This window comes from Thalassophryne amazonica, chromosome 3 (genome assembly GCF_902500255.1).
Source record: "Thalassophryne amazonica chromosome 3, fThaAma1.1, whole genome shotgun sequence".
Lineage (NCBI taxonomy): Eukaryota > Metazoa > Chordata > Actinopteri > Batrachoidiformes > Batrachoididae > Thalassophryne > Thalassophryne amazonica.
In genome coordinates, this window is record NC_047105.1 from 93,925,869 (window position 1) to 93,950,344 (window position 24,476).

General features: G+C 41.9%; 1 protein-coding gene and 2 non-coding genes across 3 annotated transcripts; all 3 read left to right on the forward strand.

Moving 5' to 3' along the window:
- Positions 1 to 1,547: 1,547 nt before the first annotated feature.
- Positions 1,548 to 23,076, forward strand: nop56 (NOP56 ribonucleoprotein homolog). Its single transcript, XM_034167100.1, is given in 17 exon segments — positions 1,548 to 1,610; positions 2,166 to 2,255; positions 2,337 to 2,451; positions 7,093 to 7,258; positions 12,455 to 12,560; positions 12,562 to 12,591; positions 12,594 to 12,640; positions 13,042 to 13,275; positions 16,051 to 16,209; positions 16,429 to 16,498; positions 16,500 to 16,531; positions 17,861 to 18,009; positions 18,224 to 18,307; positions 18,310 to 18,344; positions 18,532 to 18,558; positions 18,561 to 18,644; positions 22,111 to 23,076. Coding segments are annotated over 17 exon segments (1,713 nt in total). The 5' UTR covers positions 1,548 to 1,607; the 3' UTR covers positions 22,393 to 23,076.
- LOC117508062 lies at positions 14,860 to 14,989 on the forward strand. The gene has a single exon (XR_004559972.1). It is a non-coding gene; the product is annotated as a small nucleolar RNA SNORA26 (small nucleolar RNA).
- Positions 18,391 to 18,457, forward strand: LOC117508060. Its single transcript, XR_004559969.1, has one exon. It is a non-coding gene; the product is annotated as a small nucleolar RNA SNORD57 (small nucleolar RNA).
- Positions 23,077 to 24,476: the final 1,400 nt, after the last annotated feature.

The window sequence follows — 24,476 nt, forward strand, 5'->3', positions numbered from 1 at the left end:
GAGAGCATATCTCACCCATATTGGCCTCTCTTCATTGGCTTCCTGTTAATTCTAGAATAGAATTTAAAATTCTTCTTCTTACTTATAAGGTTTGAATAATCAGGTCCCATCTTATCTTAGGGACCTCATAGTACCATATCACCCCAATAAAGCGCTTCGCTCTCAGACTGCAGGCTTACTTGTAGTTCCTAGGGTTTGTAAGAGTAGAATGGGAGGCAGAGCCTTCAGCTTTCAGGCTCCTCTCCTGTGGAACCAGCTCCCAATTCAGATCAGGGAGACAGACACCCTCTCTACTTTTAAGATTAGGCTTAAAACTTTCCTTTTTGCTAAAGCTTATAGTTAGGGCTGGATCAGGTGACCCTGAACCATCCCTTAGTTATGCTGCTATAGACTTAGACTGCTGGGGGGTTCCCATGATGCACTGTTTCTTTCTCTTTTTGCTCTGTATGCACCACTCTGCATTTAATCATTAGTGATCGATCTCTGCTCCCCTCCACAGCATGTCTTTTTCCTGGTTCTCTCCCTCAGCCCCAACCAGTCCCAGCAGAAGACTGCCCCTCCCTGAGCCTGGTTCTGCTGGAGGTTTCTTCCTGTTAAAAGGGAGTTTTTCCTTCCCACTGTAGCCAAGTGCTTGCTCACAGGGGGTCGTTTTGACCGTTGGGGTTTTACATAATTATTGTATGGCCTTGCCTTACAATATAAAGCGCCTTGGGGCAACTGTTTGTTGTGATTTGGCGCTATATAAAAAAAAAAATTGATTGAATTGAAAATTGAATTGATAGTCAAGCAGCTCTCCTGAGTATTAAATCAGGGCAGAACAGATTTAATATACAAAATTTATTACTTGATATGGAGTCTGTGTAAAAAGGAAGTCCCTTTGCACTTCCTCTGGGTACCGGCTCATGTAAGAATTGAAGGAAATGAGGACATTGACATCCTGGCTAAACAATCTTTAAGAATGGAAAGAATTGATTGGGAAATTCCCTTAAGTAAGTTCAAAGTTAAGACTCTTATTAAAGAAAAGGTTATGGAGTTATGGCAGGAGTTTTGGGACATGCATGATACAGGGAGGCACGTATATCAAATCCATAAAGATGTTTTGGGTAGAATGCATATGGCTGGAAGCAGAAAAGAGGAAATAACTTTGGCCCGTCTCAGGATAGGCCACGCTGGCCTTAATAACACTCCTCTAAGGGTGCATAAATACCCAACAGCCCCAAATGTGATCAAATGCAAACTGTTCATCATGCTCTTATAGAGTGTGTGGCTTATATTGACCAACAGAGGAGACTGTCTACGGTACTGTGCAGAGAGAATAAGAACATTCCCCTTGGAAATCTGCTGCAAAAACCCATCAAACATCGTGCAAAAAGAATTATTTAAATATCTAAAGGGACATTGGATTAATTCAAACGGCATCTAACCTGACTATGGCTAAAATTTTGTAAAATCTCAGCGATCACTCACTAGCCCGGTAGGTGGCGGTAAATGCACCTTAAGATGGTGCCGTCCGCTATTGAATACGAAAGAAGAAGAAGAAGAAACAGCCTCTTCTTTTTCTATTCTGCTCGACTGAAGAAGCGCGGACCCGCTGCGGCTCTCTAATTATGGTAATAGTTTGTTTTTGGATGTAATTATGTAAGTTTTGCGGACAGAGGAGTCATTATGTACATGCCATATTTTCCCATTACTTTTGAGAAAGTAGAACTGGCTAACGTGATGCGGCGCTGCATTAGAAGGCCTCGTTAGCACTGTAGTGAACTACGTTTGCTGGATTTCTTCATCTCAAAACTAATCAAGTTGTTAATAAAAACATGAAACACGAGTGTGACACACTGTGACGCTATAGGTATATGACTTTTTTGGTAACATTTATTTTAGCAGGTGTTAGCTAATCCGAGCTAAAGTGTCGCTAGGCTAACGCGGCCCAGTTTTGACACGTGGGTGCGTCATGGCGGCCGACATGTTAGCCGTTTAACACGCAGATTTTAACATCGTTGATCATTAGCACGAAAAGTTAAAAACGTGTTTAATAATTAGCCGTGAAATCTAACCATGCCAAAATGTTAACTTTGAGATTGTCATCATAGCTCTTAACACGTGGTGGCTCGTGACCAACTCTTTTCGAGACCGATCTTTTTTTTCTCTCCGTGTGTGTTCTGCAGGTGTTGATGCATGTCTTGTTCGAGCATGCGGCGGGTTATGCTCTGTTCACCGTCAAAGAGGTGGAGGAGATCGGTATGCTGCTGCCTCAGGTGCGCTTGCTGCCACATTTCCGTTTGCTGCCTGGAGTCCATCATCCACATGCATGGGGGTAATATGTGTGCGTTTTTCAGGTCGAGGCCAGCGTCCTGAACATTGGGAAGTTCAACAACATAGTGAGTCTGGCTGCCTTCTTTCCATTCAAATCTGCTCAGGCAGCCCTGGAGAATATGAATGCCATTTCTGAAGGTGGGTTTTTCTTGAAGTGTGCTCAGATGTGATAGTCCCTTTGGCTTCTCCTTTGTTTCACTTGGGGTCACCACTTGGCACAGTTTTTAAGCCAGATGCCCTTCCTGACATTACGTGAAGATTGTACACTGAGAGCCTTCCATACTTGAGACAAACTCACTTAACTGCTTGGCCACGACCCCTGCTGTGCTCAGATGTGATGATGTGTACATAATCTGTCAATCCACTGAGTAATTTTGATGACATCTTAATATCCACACTGAACATCTGAGCTGCAGCTTTTTCAAATGCAAAACTATGCTAATTAGCAAACTTGACACCTACAGGAAACTTTGGCTTGCATTTGGCTTAAAAATTGTCCTAATCAGATGTAGCTTTTGAACACATAATCAACAACCAACTGGGTTTTTTTTAGTAAAATTCAATCACTGTTATCACTATTAAAAGTGGGAAGCCATTCTTTTCTCCAAAATCTGTTTATTTTTACAAAACTTTCTTTAAAGAAGCTCAATTATTGGTGGTTGCATTGGGGGTGGGGAAGATTGCATTGTAGCAGTAACTTTAAGCCTGGGTCCCACCGGATAATAAACCATGAATAATGAGCCATGCATGGGTGTGTCAGCCATTATTTGAAGAAAGATCCACGTATCCACTACTAAGGTGTCTATATGATCCATGTAGCGCCATGATAATGCGACATTGGCACACGTTTAGGCTAGACAGGGGAGTGGATTTTCACTCCCATCCCACTCCCAGAAAAAAAAATCACATCCTGTCCCAATCGTAGACTGGAGTAAAAAAATAAATCCCATCCCGTCCCACTCCTGTAAAGATGACTCCCAATCCCATTCCGCTCCCACTCAAAATCAGTCCCACTCCCATCCTACTCCTGTATGTCTTGCGTCGTGATGATCAATCAGGGACTGAATATGTAGTGACGTGGAGATGTCTGGAGTTTGAAGATGTGAACATGTCCTGTATCTGGTAGCAGCCTTTGAGCAGGACCTATCTCTCTCTTCTCCTTTATTTCACAATTATGACAGTTTTTGGAGCAAGCAGCGGAGTTTTTCTCTTTATTTTACGTGCGCATGCGAGCGAATCGTCTGTGGAGAATATTTTATTAACTACACAGATGTATAATAAAACAAATGGTGACTGGTTTCTAAACACAATTATGACAGCTGTTGTGATTATCTTTCATCATACAGGTGTCTTGTTTTTAACCTTAAAGGGGTAGCAAACTCATAAATGTTTTAATTAACTTCTACATACAGAGTGATGTATAAGTATGGCTCATTAATTTAACTATTTGAAAGTAACATCAGCAGGCAGGAGACTGCATTTATAGTAAACACGTTAAATAGTTTAATTTCTTTCAGATGTGCAATGGTGTGCAAAATGTTCAATATCCAAGTACCAAATAGAATCAAATGACATTCACATTATCTTACAGAAAAATAAAGTTGTAATCAAAATTAAATACTTAAATAATAATACGATACTTAAATAATCTCCAAGATGAACATAGAAATCCATAACATAGCAGCAATGTGTGTGCATAGCAATGCACAAACATTGCACTGGGGGCTATTGCTTTAACTTTGGCCTGCAAACTATTGAGAGCTGAGCTACTTTTCCCCACCTTTTGCACCAAATTAATCTGAGGAGTTAACTCTGTTTTTCTTCGTAATGAAGACTATCAAATGGCTTTGCCAAAATCCGGTCCACATCATTCAAATTGTCTGCCATTATGTGCAGCTTGCTACCTAGCTAGCTCGCTAGCTGGGACTGGCGCGAGGCTAGTGTGAAGTGTGTCCGCCTGTGAGTGCTTTGTGACGGTGGAGGAGCTCAGCAGCACCCGCTGCTCGGTAGGTACAGAAACTGCGATAGAAGTCAGAAAGAGTGATAGAAGTCAGTCTCCAAACACAAGCAGCTACAAAAAAAAAACCCCACCAGAAATAGAAGCTCAATTTGTCGCTAGTCGTTTTTAACAAAGAAAATGCCGCTAAGAGGATTAGGAAAGTCTCCGGTTCAACTCAGAACAGAAAGAAAATGCTCCCACAGGTGTTTGCACCAAAAGATCGCTGAATCGCTCATTTCGCTGTCAATCAAAAAGGGATTCAGCCTCAGACGGATCATCCAGTCATCATGCAGAAGCTGAGCGTCCGGGCCGGCCGAGGCCAGCCCATTGCCCCATAGACCCCCAGACACGCTGAGCATCCGATGGGTGGGACAAAGCCCAGCATTTATCCAATGACTCGTCTCGTTTCGCTGCATGCTTTGTGTCGCTATTGAACTCTGTGGTCAGCGTCCACACTGTTTAAAGCACTGTGAAGCTGCGGGTTTGAGTGAGAGGAAAGCCGCGTCGTTATCAGTGATAAGAAGCTGATTCTGAACAAAAGTTGAGCGCGTTGTAGCGCATATTTAGTTAATGACATGTACACACAACAGTATATATTTATTTGATCACTTATTTTTTGACATTTTAGGGGAAGCTGAGCTTCCCTTGCAGTCTTAAAGCAATCGCCTCTGACTTTAAGACACCTAAAGCACTTTACACTTAACGAACGGAGCATTTCACAAATAAAAATTGTAATATTGGACATGCAAACCTACCTTTGTCTTTTTTTCTCATCTTCCAACTTCTTCTTTTTCTTTTCTCCACTCCAGAGGGATAATTTCTTTTCTGAGACATGACTTGCATTCACTTCTTTCCTCACGATTAGTCATCGACCACCTGACCCAAGCGGTGCGTCGGTGGCAGCCAACAGGAGGCATCAATTAACCTAGTATTGGTATTTTGTCAGAATTAATTTTTTTTTGGGGGGGTGTAATACAATTTCGTTTAAATTATTCAATATTTTAATTTCATGTATATATTTACTTTTTTATCACAACGTCTCGGTGCTCTCGGGGCCCCCTGGTGGCGTGGAGGCCCTAAGCGACCGCGTAGTTGGCTGTATGCCTTGGGCCGGCTCTGATCCAGACTCAGCTCCTGGAGCAAATAATGATACTCCCTGTATTGGGAGCTTTCCACAACAACTCGCTCCGTGTGATCAAGGTCCGTCATAACTTGACTGACAACCGGAGCCGGTGAGTGGAATGGAAGCTCCTCCTATATGATGATGCACCGGGGCGAATTTTCGCAGCAAAAACAGCGACACACTGGGCGAAGGAGGCGCGTCCGTCGCCACGCGACCCCCGCAAATTTGTAGCGTCTGATCGCGCCCGGTGTGAACGCGTTATGGTTGTTTTAAATAGATGAAAATCATCTATTTTTGGCATTCCCGCTCCCGTTCATTTTATTCCAGTCCCATCCCAATCACGGGATTGATAAAAAATTTTGACTCCCATCCCGTGGAAATCCCGCAGGAATCACGTGACCCACAAGAATTCACGAAAAGTCATCCTCTAGTTTAGGCATGGGTTTGGTCCAAACCTCCAGCCCTCCCACAATTGGTCCCTTTAAAGTGTGGGTTTTCAATTCACAGCAGCATTTAGTCACTGTTTTTAGACGCAGTCCAAAAATAATGCTCCAGTACTCCAGTAATGCACCAGACCAGCTTCATCCACGGCTCGCTGGCTTGATTTCTTCTGCAGCTTTAAACAGTCATTTTCACACTGTGATCCCAATTTTAAATTTGTCTGTTTGTCTGCAAAATCACTCTTTTGTGCACGCTGCCATTCTGCATACACAATGAGGTGGTCGCTTTAATTATATACACCTCCTGCAGCAACTCATTTGGATCACTTCCAAAAAAAACTAAGTGAAAGAAAGAATAAATGAAGCAATAGATCGAAGCATTGCTTCTTAATTTATTCTTCTTAATTTATTTCTTCTGCAGCTTACAGATCACCGTGATACAACTTTTAACTTTATGTCTTCAAAATCGGTCTTTTGCGCGCTCTCATTCTGTTTTGCTGGACAGCTCTTCGCTCCTTCTTGCAGCTTCACTGGAGTTATTTCTTTTGCGGCTTTAAATGCATGGCCACTTTCATACAGTCGTCCAAATTTTAACTTTGTGTTTGTCTATTGTTGATTGAAAAATCACTCTTTTGTGAGCTGACGTTCTGCCTACGTGCTTGTTTGAAGCGCGATGAGTCACTGTCTCACTGCGCGCACACAGCGGGGCTTGTGTGATCCATTAACAAGATATTAATTCAACCATAGACATACTTTTACAGTTAGGAATGAACATGCAACTGTTTTATCAAGCTATAAAAACATTAAAAATGGTTACCTTAAGCTGTTCCAAAATACATTCCTCATGGGGCAGAAAAGAGAGGAAAACAGCAGCAGTCTGTTCAGCACAAACAGCCTGGCTGAATTAAAAAAAAATATCTGCGCTGTGGTAACAGTATAATGGCGCTATACCATTGTTTCATTGTCTGGGGAGAACCCTGGATTTATTGGTTAATGTAAGCCTCAAAAAGTGGTGTGCAGGTTTTTGTGAATCACTTGTGGCTTACAGTCTCTAATAGTGAGTCTGTTTCGAAAAGCTAACAAACCACAATATATTGTAATGTCAGATTGCAGAACTTAAGTTTCACGGTTATATCGAGATGATTGTTTCACTCCACCCAGTGTCTCTGCTGTAGACTTGAACCTTTTCTAACCTGCCTCTCCACATTCACTCATAGGTGTGGTTCATGCTGACCTGAAGTTGTTCCTTGAAACAAACCTGCCCTGCTCAGGGAAGAAGAAGCCCATGTTGGGGGTTTCAGATGCCAAAATTGGTGCAGCTTTGCAAGAAGAATTTGGTATTTCCATCCAAACTGGTGGGGTTGTAGCTGAAATAACTCGAGGGTGAGGTGTCTGTTTCCTGTACGTGATACAAAAAGTGCCTTTGGTCCAGACCAGTGATGTGGCCTGTTTTGATGCAATTTGTGATCCTGAAACCTTCTGATGGTTCATACTGAAAATCTGAACGGCCACCAGGAATGCCAAGATTTGAATTAATATACCAGTGAAAAGCTATTTCCAGTTTGGATTGCAAGTTTTGAGATTTATAAAACTCAATAATTAGCTTAACATCAAAATACCAATGCAATCGCTTTTGTGTATGTGCCCATTTTTCATACATCAGAGTAAAAGGCATAAGCATCTCTATGCACTCAAGCGCTAGTTGCTGTCCATTTTGTGGCAACTGTGAAGTGCACACTTTCACAGATGAATGCAGATAAGCCTTTTGTGTGCATGAAAGAAGTCTGGTCTGACCATCTCAAGAAAACTTGTACTTTTTTTACGCGTATGTGCATGATGCAGTTTTGCATTCCTCGGGCACATATTGGCATTAAGGTGATTATGTATAACCGTATAATGCAAGATACACACCAGACAGACATACATACTTATGAACCAAAGCATAAATACGAAGTATGAATTAGAGGTTTGTTAAATTAAACTTGTCTTTACCTATTGCACACCTTCAGAAGAAATAATTGATCTGTGTATACACCCTAATGCTTATTCAAGGGTGGTCCTGTGTAGCCAGTAACCACAAAAACACTTCTATTTTTTCCAAAGATATATGAAGAAAATCTGAATAATGGCTGCATACTTTACATCTAAAGATTAGGGGATGTTAACTACTGAACCATTACAGGGGTGCGATGTGCTAATGCCCCTGTTAAAACCCAGCACCACTGAAATGATTTTGTTTAAATAAAAACCTTAAGTGCACAAATCCCCATCATTTTGAACCAACTATTTTCATAACAGTCCCTAGTTGCACAAGCATTCTTAATTTTATCTCTATCAATGCGGTATTTTATGATGGCACAATCACATAACAAGTATACTATTAATGTCCTTATTTGAAAATATATTCAAATATTTCAAGATGCACATAGAAACGTTATTAAACCATGCATAACATTGCCTTGACACTGACAGAAATTTGATTCCCTGCACTGGCATGTAATTTAGCGTGCCGGTGAGTAGGATGGGTATCGGAAACCGGTTCCTTTCGGGTATCGTTAAGAAATTATTCGATCCACCGACATCAATAAGCGTTTAGCTTAACAATTCTGTTATCGGCCCTTCAGAGTGGCCGTTGTTTTGGGGGGTGTTTGTCAGGAAAATGATCATTCTCTACATTGATTACAGACCCTGCAGCGGGGTCCGTAATCAACTTTTCTGCAACGTGGCTTTGCTTTGAACTTTGACACCAATTCGAAGCAGTGGTTCGCCGATTGGAAGCAATGCTTTGATCTATTGCTTCATTTATTCTTTCTTTCTTTCACTTAATTTTCCCCACTAAAACCCTAAATAGCATACGTCTGAGTATTATTTAACCTTTTCTATGTTAAACTGACCTGTTATGGTCTTCTGAAACAGTTGATGTATTTTATAACTTAAAAACAGAGTGACGCTAACACGTTAGCATGTCTATGGCATTTTCAATGTTAAAAGTTAGCATTAAGCAGTTGCAGCTGTCATCACGTTCGTCATTTGTTTTCAATTTGTAATATTTCTTACATTTATTTTTGTTTATATATTGATAATCTAATGATTATACAATCTATACTTATTATATACAATTTTAGAGAAAGAGACAAAAAGAACCTGATAGAAACACAACAGAAAATATAAAAGCACTAACAAAGAACATACAGAAATAAATGTTTCCTGTGAACACCTAGTGACTCTTACACCACCATTTCATCCCTGTCTTATTTAAGTTTAATGACAGTTTGTTTCGGTCAAACCATATTTTCAATGTGTTCATTTCTTCAGTGATTTCCTCCAGAACTATCTGCCAAACTAGAAACCTGCTGCATCCTAGTAAGAGCAGTACAACCCTGGCAAAAATTATGGAATCACCGGCCTCGGAGGATGTTCACTCAGTTGTTTAATTTTGTAGAAAAAAGCAGATCACAGACATGACACAAAACTAAAGTCATTTCAAATGGCAACTTTCTGGCTTTAAGAAACACTAAGAAATAGGAAAAAGGAATTGTGGCAGTCAGTAACGGTTATTTTTTAGACCAAGCAGAGGGAAAAATATGGAATCACTCAATTCTGAGGAAAAAAATTATGGAATCATGAAAAACAAAAGAACGGTCCAACACCACTAGTATTTTGTTGCACCACCTCTGGCTTTTATAAAAGCTTGCAGTCTGAGGCATGGACTTATGAGTGACAAACAGTACTCTTCATCAATCTGGCTCCAACTTTCCTCTGATTGCTGTTGCCAGATCAGCTTTGCAGGTTGGAGCCTTGTCATGGACCATTTTCTTCAACTTCCACCAAAGATTTTCAATTGGATTAAGATCCGGACTATTTGCAGGCCATGACATTGACCCTATGTGTCTTTGTGCAAGGAATGTTTTCACGGTTTTTTGCTCTACTGGCAAGATGCATTATCATCTTGAAAAATGATTTCATCATCCCCAAACATCCTTTCAATTGATGGGATAAGAAAAGGTCCAAAATATCAATGTAAACTTGTGCATTTATTGATGATGGTAATGACAGCCATCTCCCCAGTGCCTTACCTGACATGCAGCCCCATATCATCAATGACTGTGGGAAATTTACATGTTTCTCTTCAGGCAGTCATCTTTATAAATCTCATTGGAACGCCACCAAACAAAAGTTCCAGCATCATCACCTTGCCCAATGCAGATTCGAGATTCATCACTGAATATGACTTTCATCCAGTCATCCACAGTCCACGATTGCTTTTCCTTAGCCCATTGTAAACCTTGTTTTTTTTCTGTTAGGTGTTAATGATGGCTTTCGTTTAGCTTTCTGTATGTAATCCCATTTCCTTTATGCGGTTTCTTACAGTTCGGTCACAGACGTTGACTTCGGTTTCCTCCCATTCGTTCCTCATTTGTTTTGTTGTGCATTTTCGATGTTTGAGACATATTGCGTTAAGTTTTCTGTCTTGAGGCTTTGATGTCTTCCTTGTTCTACCAGTATGTTTGTTGCCCTTAACAACCTTCCCATGTTTGTATTTGTATTGAGTTTAGAAACAACAGCTGACTGTGAACAACCAACATCTTTTGCAACAGTTGCGTGATAGATTTACCCTCTTTTAAGAGTTTGATAATCTCCTCTCCTTGTGTTTCAATTGACATCTCTGCTCAGTGTTGGAGCCATGATTCATGTCAGTCCACTTGGTGCACAGCTTCTCGCAAGGTGGTTATCACTCCTTCTTAGATGCAGACCTAACGAGCAGATTCTTGATGTTGAAGTGCAGAGTGTTAGGGTTTACAGGGTGATTCATGATTTTTTCCTCAGAATGTGAGGAAACATCCTCCGAGGGCCCGGTGATTCCATATTTTTGGCCAGGAGTTGTATACTAATCGGGAATGAATTTGAATAAGGAAGTTTTTTTTTCTTTTTTCACCTAAAGTGGATGCTGCAGCGCACTGCAGTTATCATCTAGAATAATCCCAGATTGTATTTCAGAGCATTCTAGAATTCAAACATGGGGGTAATTTTGGGTTTCAACTTTTTTTTTTTTTTTTTTTTTTTTTTCCCACCACTTTCATCCCTGAATATGCCAATCGTGAGTCCTTTTGTGTGGATTAAAGTTACTAACTGGACTCCTGTCCTGGCATCGATATCGATAAAATCTTATCAATACCCATCCCTACCGGTGAGTAAGGTCGTCGTAGACTGTGTGGCTGTGTGCCAGTGCGCAGAAGATGTTGGAAATGTTCGAAATTCTGCACACACAAATTTCATGCCACTTGAGTGAACTAGCCATGGACATTGTGCGACCTATTTACAAACACTGCGTGCATTCATTGCTCGCATAGTTTACAGATTACTCCTTGGTAAGATTCGTGCCAGTGCGAGGATCAATTTGTGCTAATGTCACACATTGCCACAAACGAATTGCACGGCAGTGAGGAGACTAAATTTGCCTTTCCTGTTTGTCATCTTGCCCTTTATGCTGAGTTCACACCGGATGCCACCGAGTGCGGCGGCGACAGGTTGCCATGTAATCCCTATGGAAGGACATGTTGTGGCACCACAAAAGTCCACGCCACGCAATACGACGTGATGGACGCGAATAGCGCAATTTAAGTGAGTGGCGCAGTATCGCGTCGCCCTCTTCCCCAAGTTAAAAAAATCTGAACTTTTTCGTTGTCACGCCGCGATGACCGACCACGGACTGGGTATGTTGTGACGTGGAGATGTCTGGAGTTTATACTTGATGTGGACACGTCCTGTCTCTGGCAATCAGCCTGTGAGCAGGGCTTATGTCCCTTTTTGTCCTTTAACACAATTATGACAGAGTTTGAGGGGAGAGCAATGAACTGCAGCAGCAGCCAGTTTTTTTTGTTTGTTTTTTTTTTTTTTTTTCCCCTCACGTGTGCGCGCAAATGGTACAGGTCCTCAAACTGGGTCCCGGAGAGGCAGAAGTACCGCTGAAAGTGGCAGTCATCCAGATGCTGCTTCTTGCATGAATTTGTGGCGTCCGGTGTGAATGGGGCTTTATTTGCTCCATGCAAGTGCTCTATTGAAGATTGGCCAGCCGATGTTGCCATATTTAATTGTATCTCATGCTTTGAAACAGTCATTTCAACACATTGTTTTGATATTGAAACCGCTTCAATTTCTCCATCTTTAGTAGTTGTTACCTCTTGTAGCCGGAACTGGTCTTGCCCCCACACACTGTACAGAGGTCTTTTTCACCAGCTCCTCCATTTTGCTTTCGGCCATGTTTAATTCAACATGATTATGCGTTGCAGCTCGTAGCTCTAACTTCCGTGGGTTGGTAGATGTAGCATTAAATTCTTCCTTTTAATGGGCATTAATGGGGCCTATTGTTGCGTTGCTGCCACTTTCAGTCTGTTAACATGCATTACTGCAATTTTGTGTTTCTATCACCCTTTACTAGCTTTGATGTTTTTGACTACATATCCTTTTCATTTCTTTATTCTGGGCATTGAAAACATACATTTGCTAACTGGCTGCTTGCATACCATTCTTTTCCATTTATACAAAAATTTGTTTTTTGTTTGTAACTTTTCTTGGAGGTCTGCGTCTGCATTTTCATTCCCTGGTCAAGGGCCTGACTGCTCTGGCTGCCTCCAAGGCACAGCTGGGTCTCGGCCAACAGCTACTACCCAGAGCTAAAGTAAAGGTTTAATGTCAATAGGGCTGACAATATGATTCATCCAGTCCATTTGCTTTGTTGGACCAGCTTGACAAGGACATTAACACGTTCTTCTATGCGTGTCCCGGTAAGATTCTTATCACTTACTAATAGCCTGTGTGTGTGTGTGTGTCAGTGTCCCTCTGGCTCATCCTCGGTGATAAGTCGTATTGTAGTTTTTGGTGTGTTGGCGTCCAATAGAAGATTGCTTTGATTCTGATGTAATTTTTGTTGATATATTCCCGTCATTATTGTCAGTCATTCATATCACAGCATTCTCCCGATGCTTACCGCAGACTGCACCTCCTAAAGTGCTGGCTGTATAGAAGAGGAGGGACACAAAATCGCCCCAACAGTTTATGTTCTGCCATTTGTTCTGGCTGGAATGACACTGTTGGATGAGACACTTTGATGTCGTGCATGTGCGTTCAGTCAGATGTGTGCTGCTTTTATGTGGCTCGTGCTGAAGCATCTCTTGCTGATTTTCTTTTCCCCACAGTGAGTGGTATGGCTACCACTTCCCAGAGCTGATCAAGATTGTTTCAGAAAACTCAGTCTACTGCCGCCTCGCCAGATTGATCGGAAACAGGAAGGAGTTGAGTGAGGAGAGTTTGGAGAGCTTAGAAGAGGTTGTGATGGACGGTGCCAAAGCTCAGGCCATCCTGGATGCATCACGCTCTTCCATGGGTTAGCATATGCAAATGTGTTCTCCTGAAAGGCTTAAGCCTCAGTCCCGCCAATATAAGCAATGAATAATGAGCCACGCATGTGTGTCAGCAGTTATGCGAAGAATGATCCACGATTTTAAGCTATCCCGTATCCGCTACTAAGGCGCCTCCATGTGTCGCACACGTGCCACGGCTGACTGTATTGTGATCCCTATTGCGCCTCAAATGGCTTGTGTTGCCGCATATGATCCACCTCAAGCCATATATCGATCTCTACATAACACTGGATAGCTCATTGGCCGATATTTTTAAAGCAAATCAGCCGCCATATTACCACTCGCATGTCCCGCTCCTGAACACTCTTTTCTATTGATCTTTAACCAGGCGCACGCAACTTTAGTCGATTTTGTTATAAAAAAGAAATGCCTTCATGTGCAATATAATAGTGATTTGTTTGTGATTTTGTACAGAGTTTGTGGCTGAGTTAGCCAGTGTTATATTCAGATCAGGGATATTATCCATGTCGCAGCTTTTACAGTCATCTTGAATCCGTGATCCAACTTTAACTGTGTTTCATCCGTTATTGACTGCAAAATCACTCTTGCAAGGTGGTGTCTGCGTAAATGCTTGTCTTGAGTGCGAGGTCATTGCATCAGTGTGCGCACAGGAGTGAGGCGCTCATCTGATTCATTATAAAAAGGTGTTAAATTTATCATATACTTTTTACAATGCTTATAAAGAAAGAATGAACTTGCAACTGCTTTACGAAGCTCTTACAATAAATACATTACAAATACTTACCTTTTAAGTTGTTCCAAATATGTTCTCCACTTCAGCGTATGAGACAGGAAAAAAAGGGTGCAGATGAAACGATCCTTTATGATTCCAGAAGCAATTACAGGTGTTTTCAGCTGTCAAGCTCTGACGGAAAATGATTAATCCACTACAAAATACTTCAAATACAGCGTCCGGCGCACAAAGCAGTTGGGATTGTAGTGCGCAAGAGGGCTGAGCCAAAATAGCCTGTCCTGTTCTCGTAGCTGCTGGGTGCTTGATAATGGGCTTTTAACAGCCTCATCCTCACCACAAACTGCCTCTAAAATCCTTGTAGTACTGCGGACGCGAAAGTGCCCCAAGCTGTGTTGATAATTTTGAACTTTGTGAGCCTCGTTAGCAGAATATTCTGCCTCTAAGAGCAATTATTCTTACACAATTGTTGAATAACTGGACTCGTACCAAAAAAAAAACCACCAATGTTGCATCGCTCATTATTCCTCCATTTTTCAGTGGGACCAGGGATTTAAAATACTGGTGCAGAGCCACAATTAACATTTTGCAAAGGACATAAAATTCAAGGAGACTGTAGCACACTGTCCATATTACCTTGTGTGGTAGAAACACTGAAAGAAAAGTGTTTGGTAATTTTTCCATGTGAAAACCTGGATTCAAGGTGTGTAAACAAAACTGAAGGGCCACTGTGGCAGCATGAAATATTCTGCAATCATTTGGTGTAAACTCTAAACACCATCCTTTTTTAAGGCTCTGTAAAAGAACATGCAAGGCATCAGTTTTGTTTCCCTTCTTGCACAACCATCTGTTATCTTTGATTACTCACGGCTGTGCCCCTTCATTGACCACCCTGGATCAATAATGTCCTTGGTGCCTAACACAGGGGGGCAGAGTATGTCTCTCATAAACCTGTAGTGTAGGAATAAATCCTCACTGCGGATCCTGTCGGGAGAAACAAACTCATTTACTGCAACACCAACTGTGTTCCGGTTAGCCTGTTTTCTGAGGGTGCTGCACCCTGCCCTTCGCCTCTCATGCTCTGCCCACATTTACTTGAGGGAATTTTTGTGTAAATAACACTGGTCAACAGATTTTTCTTGCATGGAGTTTTTCAACTGATTTTGAGTAATTTAGGGGCTCTGAATCTGGTTTAGGTTTTGCCATTTGCATCGTGTTTTTGAGATATGAAAACATATTTCTCGTATCAAGCATTGAAGCAAAAGCTGCAGTCTCACACACCTTCACCGCCATAAACTATATTACGGCTCTGGTTCACATTTTGCGAACCTGGTTTAAAAACTGCTTTTGAAGTTGCTTTTGTGCAGAATTAGTGCGTCAAACTCGTGAGTGTAAGCAACTTTTGTGTAATCTATCAATGCAGAAACATGCAGATTGAAAAAAAAAAAATCCATGATGTGATGGAGGAAATCTGAGCTCAAATTCAGCACCCCAAAATTACCTTAAATCAGCTATCAGTCTATGCTTTTCTCTTTTTTTGGGGGGGGTGGTTGGCCAGTGTGATGTAAGATAGTAAAATGGGTTGAATTTGAGTGTGAGATCTTTTGGTCCAGATAATGATACACTGGTAAATTAATTTCAAGGTATGTGATGGTTGATTTCAGAATGCAGGCACCAACACATGAAACTGGCAGTGTCAAGGTTTGTTTAAGGGCCATAAACTGGTAAAATTGGCTTAACACAAACAATATAATATGAGTATTATCAGCCTATAACAAAGAAGGAAAGGCAAGCCCTCCTAAAATGTGAGACGAGTAGATTTCCGAACACTTACAACCTTTTTGGATAGAGAGAAATTGCCATGACATAATACCCCTTCGGTCAGTGGGCAGTTAAAAAAAAAAAAAAAAAAAAATAGCATCATGTGGTTTTGGTGCCTGCCCTCTTGTGAATTCTACATGCAGAGGTGCTTGCAATTCTTTCTTCCACCCTGCCCCCTTTAAATTCTGATGTCCTAATTCTTAGCTGGTTGATCCAATTCCCTCCCATCCTCATCTCTCCAGGTATGGATATTCTCCTATTGACCTGATCAACATAGAGCGGTTCTCCAGTCGTGTGGTGTCTCTAGCTGCCTATCGGCTGGAGCTGCAGGAGTACCTCAGATCCAAGATGAGTCAAGTGGCTCCCAACCTGGCGGCTTTGATCGGCGAAGTGGTGAGTATGTGTTCACGTTGGTCTCACGTTGTGTATGGACCAATGATGTTATACCAAAATCTGTCAATCCACTGAAACTGTGATGAAATTAATCCGGTACTGATGGTCCTCTTTTTCGTTACTGCAGAGCTGCTAATGAAAACAAGTCGTCAGTTTCTTGTTGTTCATTGAATGTAAAGACAAATTTTGCTTGTTGACGCTAAAGGGTCTTGTTTGCTTATTTGTAGGTGGGAGGCTCGTCTGATCTCACATGCCGGCAGTCTGACTAACCTGGCCAAGTATCCGGCCTCCACGGTTTCAGATCCTGGGAGCAGAGAAGGCCCTATTCAGGTACTGGGGTGCCCCCTCCCTGCTGGGGAAAGGAGTGGCTGCAGTGATGGCAGGGCTGGGAAGGCGCAGAGAGGGTGACCGGAGGCTTTAAAAAAAAATATACAAATCTTCTGGAATGATCCCTCTCACCCTAATGTACCCCCACAGTCTGAGCAGCCACATACAGCACAGAGGTAGCTAAGCAGAAAAGCTCAATTTAAATACCTCATTAAAACTTGCCCCAGCAGTCTGATTTTTTACCCATTTTGGCCATATGGGCTACATGGAGACTTGGTTTGCCAACAACAGTTGGCAGCATAGCAGAAGTCTTGGGAGAGATTCAGATGTTCTCCTCCAGTTTTTTCCTGGATCATGTGAGCAACATTCACAAATTACATGAGTGGATATTACAGATTTCTGTAGTGCTATAGTGTTGGTTCCTAGGGATGTCCTGATTTGATCTCTAGGGTAGGTAACTGGTCAACTGGTGTGTGTGTGTGTGTGTGTGGGGGGGGGGGGGTGGGGGGGGGGGTGTTTCACTTTAGTTTCCGACTGGTAGTAGGTTTTTAGGACCCACTGGTGAAAAGGCCCGAAGGGGGATTATTTTGTGGCAATGTCTGTCTGTCCCAGAAAGGGTATAAGTGTCTGAAATCAACTCCTCACATTTTTAGGAGAAAGTTCATGAAACTTGGTACAAGTCCTTGTTATAAGTTGGTAATGCACATATTGTAATATTATACAACATTGACACATTTTAGGCAGAGTTGCCGTGCTTGATTAACAAATCTAGACACTGCTAGTTTCATGAGTTGGTGTCTGCATTCTGAATCAACTATCAAATACCATTGAATGTTATCAGAATGTATCAAGCACTTGTACCAAAGCAGCATGTGCACGTGGGGGATATGTGCTCTCAAAGCACTCTTGTTGTTTTATCCAGTTGTGTTTTGTCTTCTGTCGAGTTTATTGGGTTGGCAACCAGCGCATGACAACCACTCATGGACAGGACTGTGTGCTGCAGTATCTTCATTCTTAATACACGTTGCTTAATGTTAACACATTGGTCAGAAATAAAATGCAACCTGTTGTTCACATCCATTCTCATTCAGTTAAAACCCAAAAACATTTCCCCAATATAGCTTTATAAATTCTTCTGGGAACTTTTGTTGGAATTGAGCAATCTTTTAAAAACTACAAGCAGCATATCAATCTTCATTTACAGCAGGTTTTCTCTGTGTGTAAATGGCAGTGATTGGTCTATATCTAATCCGGTAACTTCCTGAATCTGATTCCACTCAGGATAAATGGTGCATGTATTGATGATGAATGTGTAAGTATGTGTTCATGCAGAGCTCTGAAGACCCGTGGCAACACCCCCAAGTACGGCCTGATCTTCCACTCCACCTTCATTGGACGTGCTGCTGCCAAGAACAAAGGCCGGATCTCCAGATACCTGGCAAACAAGTGCACCATTGCATCACGCATCGACTGTTTCTCTGGTGGGTTTATCGAGCTGTCCTGGTTTGACTCTTGGTACATTAACAGACTTTTATGCAGCATTTGCAGTGATGTTTACATTTTTCGTCAACAGTATTAATCCTTTGGGTTGATGTTGAGAAGTTAGTTCCTGAGCAAAGCTGTAACGTGTATCAAGGTTTTTGTGTTCAGCTGCGTCACAGATGGCATGACCGGCTTTTCCTTTTTTAACTATAGAGCTCCCTACAAGTGTCTTTGGGGACAAGCTTCGAGAGCAGGTGGAAGAGCGCCTGTCTTTCTATGAGACTGGTGAACTGCCGCGGAGAATGTGGATGTGATGAAGAGTCAGTCAACGGAGGTGACTAAAGATTTTGTTGTAGTCTGTACCTTCTAATTGGTTATGCTGTGGATGATGACACTTCTGTTCCTGACTTCACTCTGGGGTAAAAGCTGATTTAATGAGCCTGATGCAGTAAGTCGATGTTGTTGAAAGACTGAGGGGGTCTAATAACCTGATTCGAATGTCTGTAACTTTCACCTCACAGGCCACTGACGTTGCAGCTGAGATCAGGCGCGCAAGTTAGAGAAAAAGGAGAAGAAACGTAAGAACCGAGTAAAAGAAGCGTCAAAAAAACGCCAAGCAAAATGGTGAACAACAGTGACGCTGAGGTAAGCAGTAGGTGCAGCTTGGGCTCAGCATGTTTAGATTTGGATTTGACCCGATGCTGTGGTCCTGTCTCAGTGTACGACATGCAATACCAACCGACTCTGAACCATTGGCTGGTCCTAATCAATGGATCGGTTCACTGAAGAGAGTCTCACAGTACACTATTCACAGAAATCTGTCCAGCCTTTTGTGTTTACACACATTCCTGATTACACGGATTTGAATCAGCTATGATTACATCAGACATGCTTGAACCCTCGTGGGCATGCGAGAGTTTTTTCACGCCTGTCGGTTACGTCATTTGCCTGTGGGCAGTCTTTGAGTGAGGAGTCGCCCACCCTCATCGTTTTTTCATTGTTTAGGAATGGCTCAGAGACTGCTGCTTTGTTTGATTAAAAAATTTTTCAAAAACTGTAAGGCACAACTGAGTGGACACCATTCGATAAATTCAGCTGGTTTTCGGTAAAAAATTTTAACGGCTGATGATATTTTGGTCTGCTAGTGTCGCTTTAAGGACGGCCCACAGCGCCTGACGGCGATCTGCGCTTCGAGGCAGCAGCGTCTCGCCGTTTCAAGTTGAAAACTCCCACATTTCAGGCTCTGTTGACCCAGTAAGTCGTCAGAGAACAGACAACTTTCAGAAGAAGTCGGCATGAGGAGTTTATTCGGACTTTTCACCGAAAACCAGCTTAATTTCTCGAATAGTGTCCACTCGGGTATCCCTCACAAGTCCAGAAAAAATGTTGATAAAGCAACGCGCGCCGTCCGCAGCGGCTATTCAAAGATTCCGACGGGCGGGGTGGAGCACTACTCACTCAAGGCCTGCCCACAGGCGAATGACGTCACCGACGCACGTGAAAAAACTCACGCATGCGCACGAGGGTTCAAGCTTGTCTGACGTAAAAACATATGAATCAGATCCATTTATTTTTTGAAAAAAATAAATAGGACCGCTTTTTTCATCACGGACCTCGTATATTCTGTTTCCAATCAATATTGCATCCTTTTGTATCCACCATATCATAAAACAATAATAAAATGTCATTTCTTGTCTCAGCATATTGTATTGTTGTATCTCGATCACATAACGGGAGCTTAGTTTTCTGGTGTGTCTTAACACGGTGTCACAGAGATTCCCAAGTTCGAAAAGTATTTTGAAATACTTGGGATCGGCGATGTATTTGAAATACAAATACTTTGAATTCAAAATCAGAAAATACAAGTACTCTGAAAAATGTATTTAAATATTTTCAAATACAAATACTTTTGTATTTGGCCCCATGTCTGTCCTGCACCTGAGAAAGCAAAGCCCGGGCCGGTACGCAAGGTTTAATTATGTCAGCTAAGTAGGGAGGTGCCAGTCCGTGAACAATTTTATAGACTAGTTGCAGAACCTTAAAATCTGATCTCACTGGGACAGGAAGCCAGTGAAGAGATGCCAAAATGGGTGTAATGTGGTTGAACTTTCTGCTTCGTGTCAAAAGTCTGGCTGCAGCATTTTGAACTAATTGGAGAGCCCTCATGCTAGATTGCGGTAAACCAGAAAATAGAACATTGCAGTAGACCAATCGAGAAGAAACACGTGGATCAGGTTCTTGCATCAGCCATAGACGTATGGGTCGAATCTTCACTATATTTGCAGGTGGAAGAAAGCAGTCCTCGTAATATATCTAATGTGGAGGTCAAGGACAATGTAGGATCAAAAATTACCACAAGTTTCCTCACTTTATCAGTGTGATGTATGACGCACGAGCCTAGGCTGAGCGTTAACTGGTCAAATTGATGCCGATGTCTCACTGGACCAAGAGACATCATTTCAGTCTTAGAGTTTAAAAGTAGGAAGTTTCTAGACATCCAATTTCTCACTGATGCAAGGCAATCTTCTGAGGATTTTATGTGAACGAGATTACCACAGTTATCGGCATGTATAACTATCAGCATAGCAGTGAAAGGTAATCCCAAAATGCCGTAATGTGCCCAAGGGGTGCTATATAAAGGGAGAAAAGCAGGGGGGCCTAAGGCGGACCCTTGTGGAACCCAAATTTCATGTCACTAAGGTTAGAGGTAGTATTACTGTACAAAACACAGTGAGTGACTGGTCAAGTATGACGTCGCAGGGTGCACTCCCAGTAATCTCAAAAATGATTTTCCAGTTTATCAAGTAGAATATGATGATCCACTGTATCAAATGCAGCACTGAGATCTAACAGCAACAGAACTGTAGTGGTGTCCCGAATCCATTGTAAGCAGAAGATCATTCACCACTTAGTGAGAGCTGTCTCTGTGGAATATTTTCTGAAAGCAGATTGCAGTGTCTCAGACTATTCTCAGTAAAATAGTCCACAAGCTGCCGTGACACCCACTTTTTCCAGAATTTTAGAGCAAAATGATATATTTGATATCGCCGATAGTTTTTTCATGAGGCAAGATTAGGTTTCTTAAATAATGGTTTATAAAGTCTGCAGATTTGAAACATTTAGGAACAGATCCAGAAGTTTAAAGAAAGATTAATAATTTCCAGCACAGTCAGCCCAAGAGTGGGCCACAGGGTCCTTAAACATGTTTTGTTGGTATAGGATCAAATAAACAGGTGTGCTTTTTGTTTGAGTTTTCATCAGCATGCCTAGTGAGATACTATCAAATTCTGTAATTCTAGGTAATACCTCAGTAGTGGCACCCACCTCAATAACAGGTGTAGTGGCTGGGTTAAGGCGATGCTGGATATGTTTTAATCTGTTTTCTATTTTCTTCACAAAGTAATCCAGGAAAGCTTGTGCTGTAAAAGGAGCGTGAAATACAGGTGGTTGTCCATGAATAAGTGTTGCCACCGTGTTGAACAAGAACTTAGAGTTATGCTTGTTTTTGTTTATCAAATCAGAGTAATAGGTCCGCTGTATAGCCAATAATACGTTTATCGTCTAAGATTGCATCATGCCACGCAAGGTGGAATACTTCTAATTTTGATCGGCGCCATTTCCGTTCTAGACCTCTTGCCTTATGCTTGAGGTCACGCAGGTAATCATTGAACCATGGTGTAACACACGGCAATAAAAACCACTATACAGTGGGTTTTGTTGCCGTCTCTTTAAGGTTTCCTGTTTGCGTTGCTGTAGTCAGACATGAGAATTCCCCATGAACACCAGTGTGTCTGCTGCAGATACGGGATCCTGCTGTCTGTGTGCGTTTGGTTTGTTTGTTTCCCCTCACCATTCTGTTCTCCACTGAAGCAGACGTACAATTACATTTTGGCCAAGTAGAAAAATTGTAGCAATCACAATTATGATGTGGCACAAGAAGAGACTTCAGTCTTTCGGATTTTGGTGGCTCTGCTGGGGATTCTCATACCTGTATTCAAACCGTTGACCCGTGTGGACAGACGAGTAGAGTAAGTTAGACTTGATTGCAGACCTTAAAAAGTTATGCTGTTTAACAATTCTTTTCCATTGTGGTTTTGAAGGTGGAGAATGCAGAAGCAAATACCAGCGTGAAGAAGAAAAAGAAAAAACAAGCAGTGGAGGAGGCAGACATCCAGTCGGCTGAAAATGGCCCAGAGGACACAGACACTCCAGTGAAGAAAAAGAAACGGAAGGCTGAGGTGGCAGATGACACAACTGCTGTAGGCGATACTGAGACTCCAGCCAAGAAGAAAAAGAAACGAAACACTGAGGCAGCAGAAGCTGATCCAGAAGCAACAGAAACACCAGTGTCTCAGAAGAAGAAGAAAAAGGATAAGTGTTGAGTGAATATGACCAAAGACTGAGTGCTTATTTTTGTGTAAATTTTATTTTTCTACTCGAGTTTATTTCCTGTAATACCAGGAAAACACAAGACTAATGGAGTCGGTGCATCAGCGACATTTCCATCAGGAACAGTTTTTAAAAAATTGCTGCATATGGAGCTGTGGAATTTTGGTTTCTGATCACCAACTGTGAGGATCAGTGAAACACTTATTTTGGGCCATGTTGCACATGCACCCCGACTGTGACATTAAAGGTGGACCTCTCAAGTTGCTCTGAAGCCTTGTTGCTCATCACAGGATCTTGGTCCTCCAGTACCATCAGACACATTTACATCTCTCGCTGATTAGCTCATTCAGGTGTGCAGCTCACCTAGCTTGAGCATGCAGTGATGGAAAATGTGCTGTGGTGCTTGAGGACCCATTTGGAGTGCCTACATAACGGAGTGGCAATGTGAATGTCCCGCAGTTTGATTGACGGCTGCCATATTTTTTTCTACTCCTGGAGTGGTGGTGCATGATCATATGTACATCAGCGCACACATCTCAGTCTAGCAGCTTGTTGGTTGCATGATTTTATTCTCCAGGAAGTTTCAAACTGATGTGCATATGGATGCAATCATTTGTATCCATTTAGATTGCCTGTAGACAGAGACAGATGTGGGGAAAATAAAAGTCCATGTCATATCTCTGTCCGGTGAGCTCATGTTGAATCTTGCAGTGTGTCAGACCTACCCTCAGGTAGAGCTGCCACAAACATCTACTTTGATAGTCGACTAGTCAACTATTGTTTTTGTGATTAGACTAGTCAGATCATACGTAAATTACAGTTTATTGCATTTTATCGATTTCGCTTAACAGTCCGATGCCTTATTAATACCTCTTGTGACTTTTCTGTGCGCTGTAAGTAGACTTTACAGGTTTTCTGTCAACCTTTTGAGTCTTAAATATGAAATTGGTCGCTGGATCCTTGATCTCTGGACATAAAAAAAAAAAATATCTAGTTTTTGTTAAACATTTCCTTTCAGATGTCAGTCTCCCCATACGGTCTGAGCGCAGCTTGCTGCTGGAGTCTGCAGCCATACAGTCTTAGGCCGCATTCCACCGGAGCGTGACGCAAGCGACGAGCAGCGACGGTTGCCAAGTATCCCTTTGGAAGGAGGCGTGTGGCCCCAAGCCACACGAATGCAGTGACGCAAGTGAAGCAATTTTGAGGGATTGATGCAAATATTTGCCCTCCTCCCCCAGTTGAAAAATCGGAACTTTGTCGTCTTGTCGCGCCGCGATGACCAATCAGGGAGCTGAATATGTAGTGACGTGGAGGATAGCAGGAGTTTGACTGAGGATGTGACATGTCCTGTATCTGGGTAGTCCAGTTCCTGTGCGCAGGACTACAGTAGTGTTCAAAGTACTAGTGCTGTGTGACTAAAGATTAATCCAGGTTTTGAGTATATTTCTTATTGTTACATGGGAAACAAGGTACCAGTAGATTCTCACAAATCCAACAAAACCAAGCATTCATGATATACACACTCTTAAGGCTATGAAATTGGCTATTAGTAAAAAAAAAAAAAGTAGGAAAGGGGGTGTTCACAATAATAGTAGCATCTGCTGTTGATGCTACAAACTCAGAACTATTATGTTCAAACTGCTCTTTTTTTAGCAATCCTGTGACTCACTAAACTAGTATTTAGTTGTATAACCATTTTTTCATGATTTCTTCACATCTGCGAGGCATTAATTTTGTTGGTTTGGAACCAAGATTTTGCTTTACTAGTGTGCTTGGGGTCATTGTCTTGTTGAGACACCCATTTCAAGGGCATGTCCTCTTCAGCATAAGGCAACATGACCTTCAAGTATTTTGACATATCCAAACTGATCCATGATACCTGGTATGTGATACATACACCCCCTGGCAATAATTATGGAATCAATGGCAACTTTCTGGCTTTAAGAAACCCTATAAGAAATCAGGAAAAATAATTGTGGCAGTCAGTAACGGTTACTTTTTTAGACCAAGCAGAGGGGAAAAAAATATGGGCTCACTCAATTCTGAGGAATAAATTGTGGCATCACCCTGTACATTT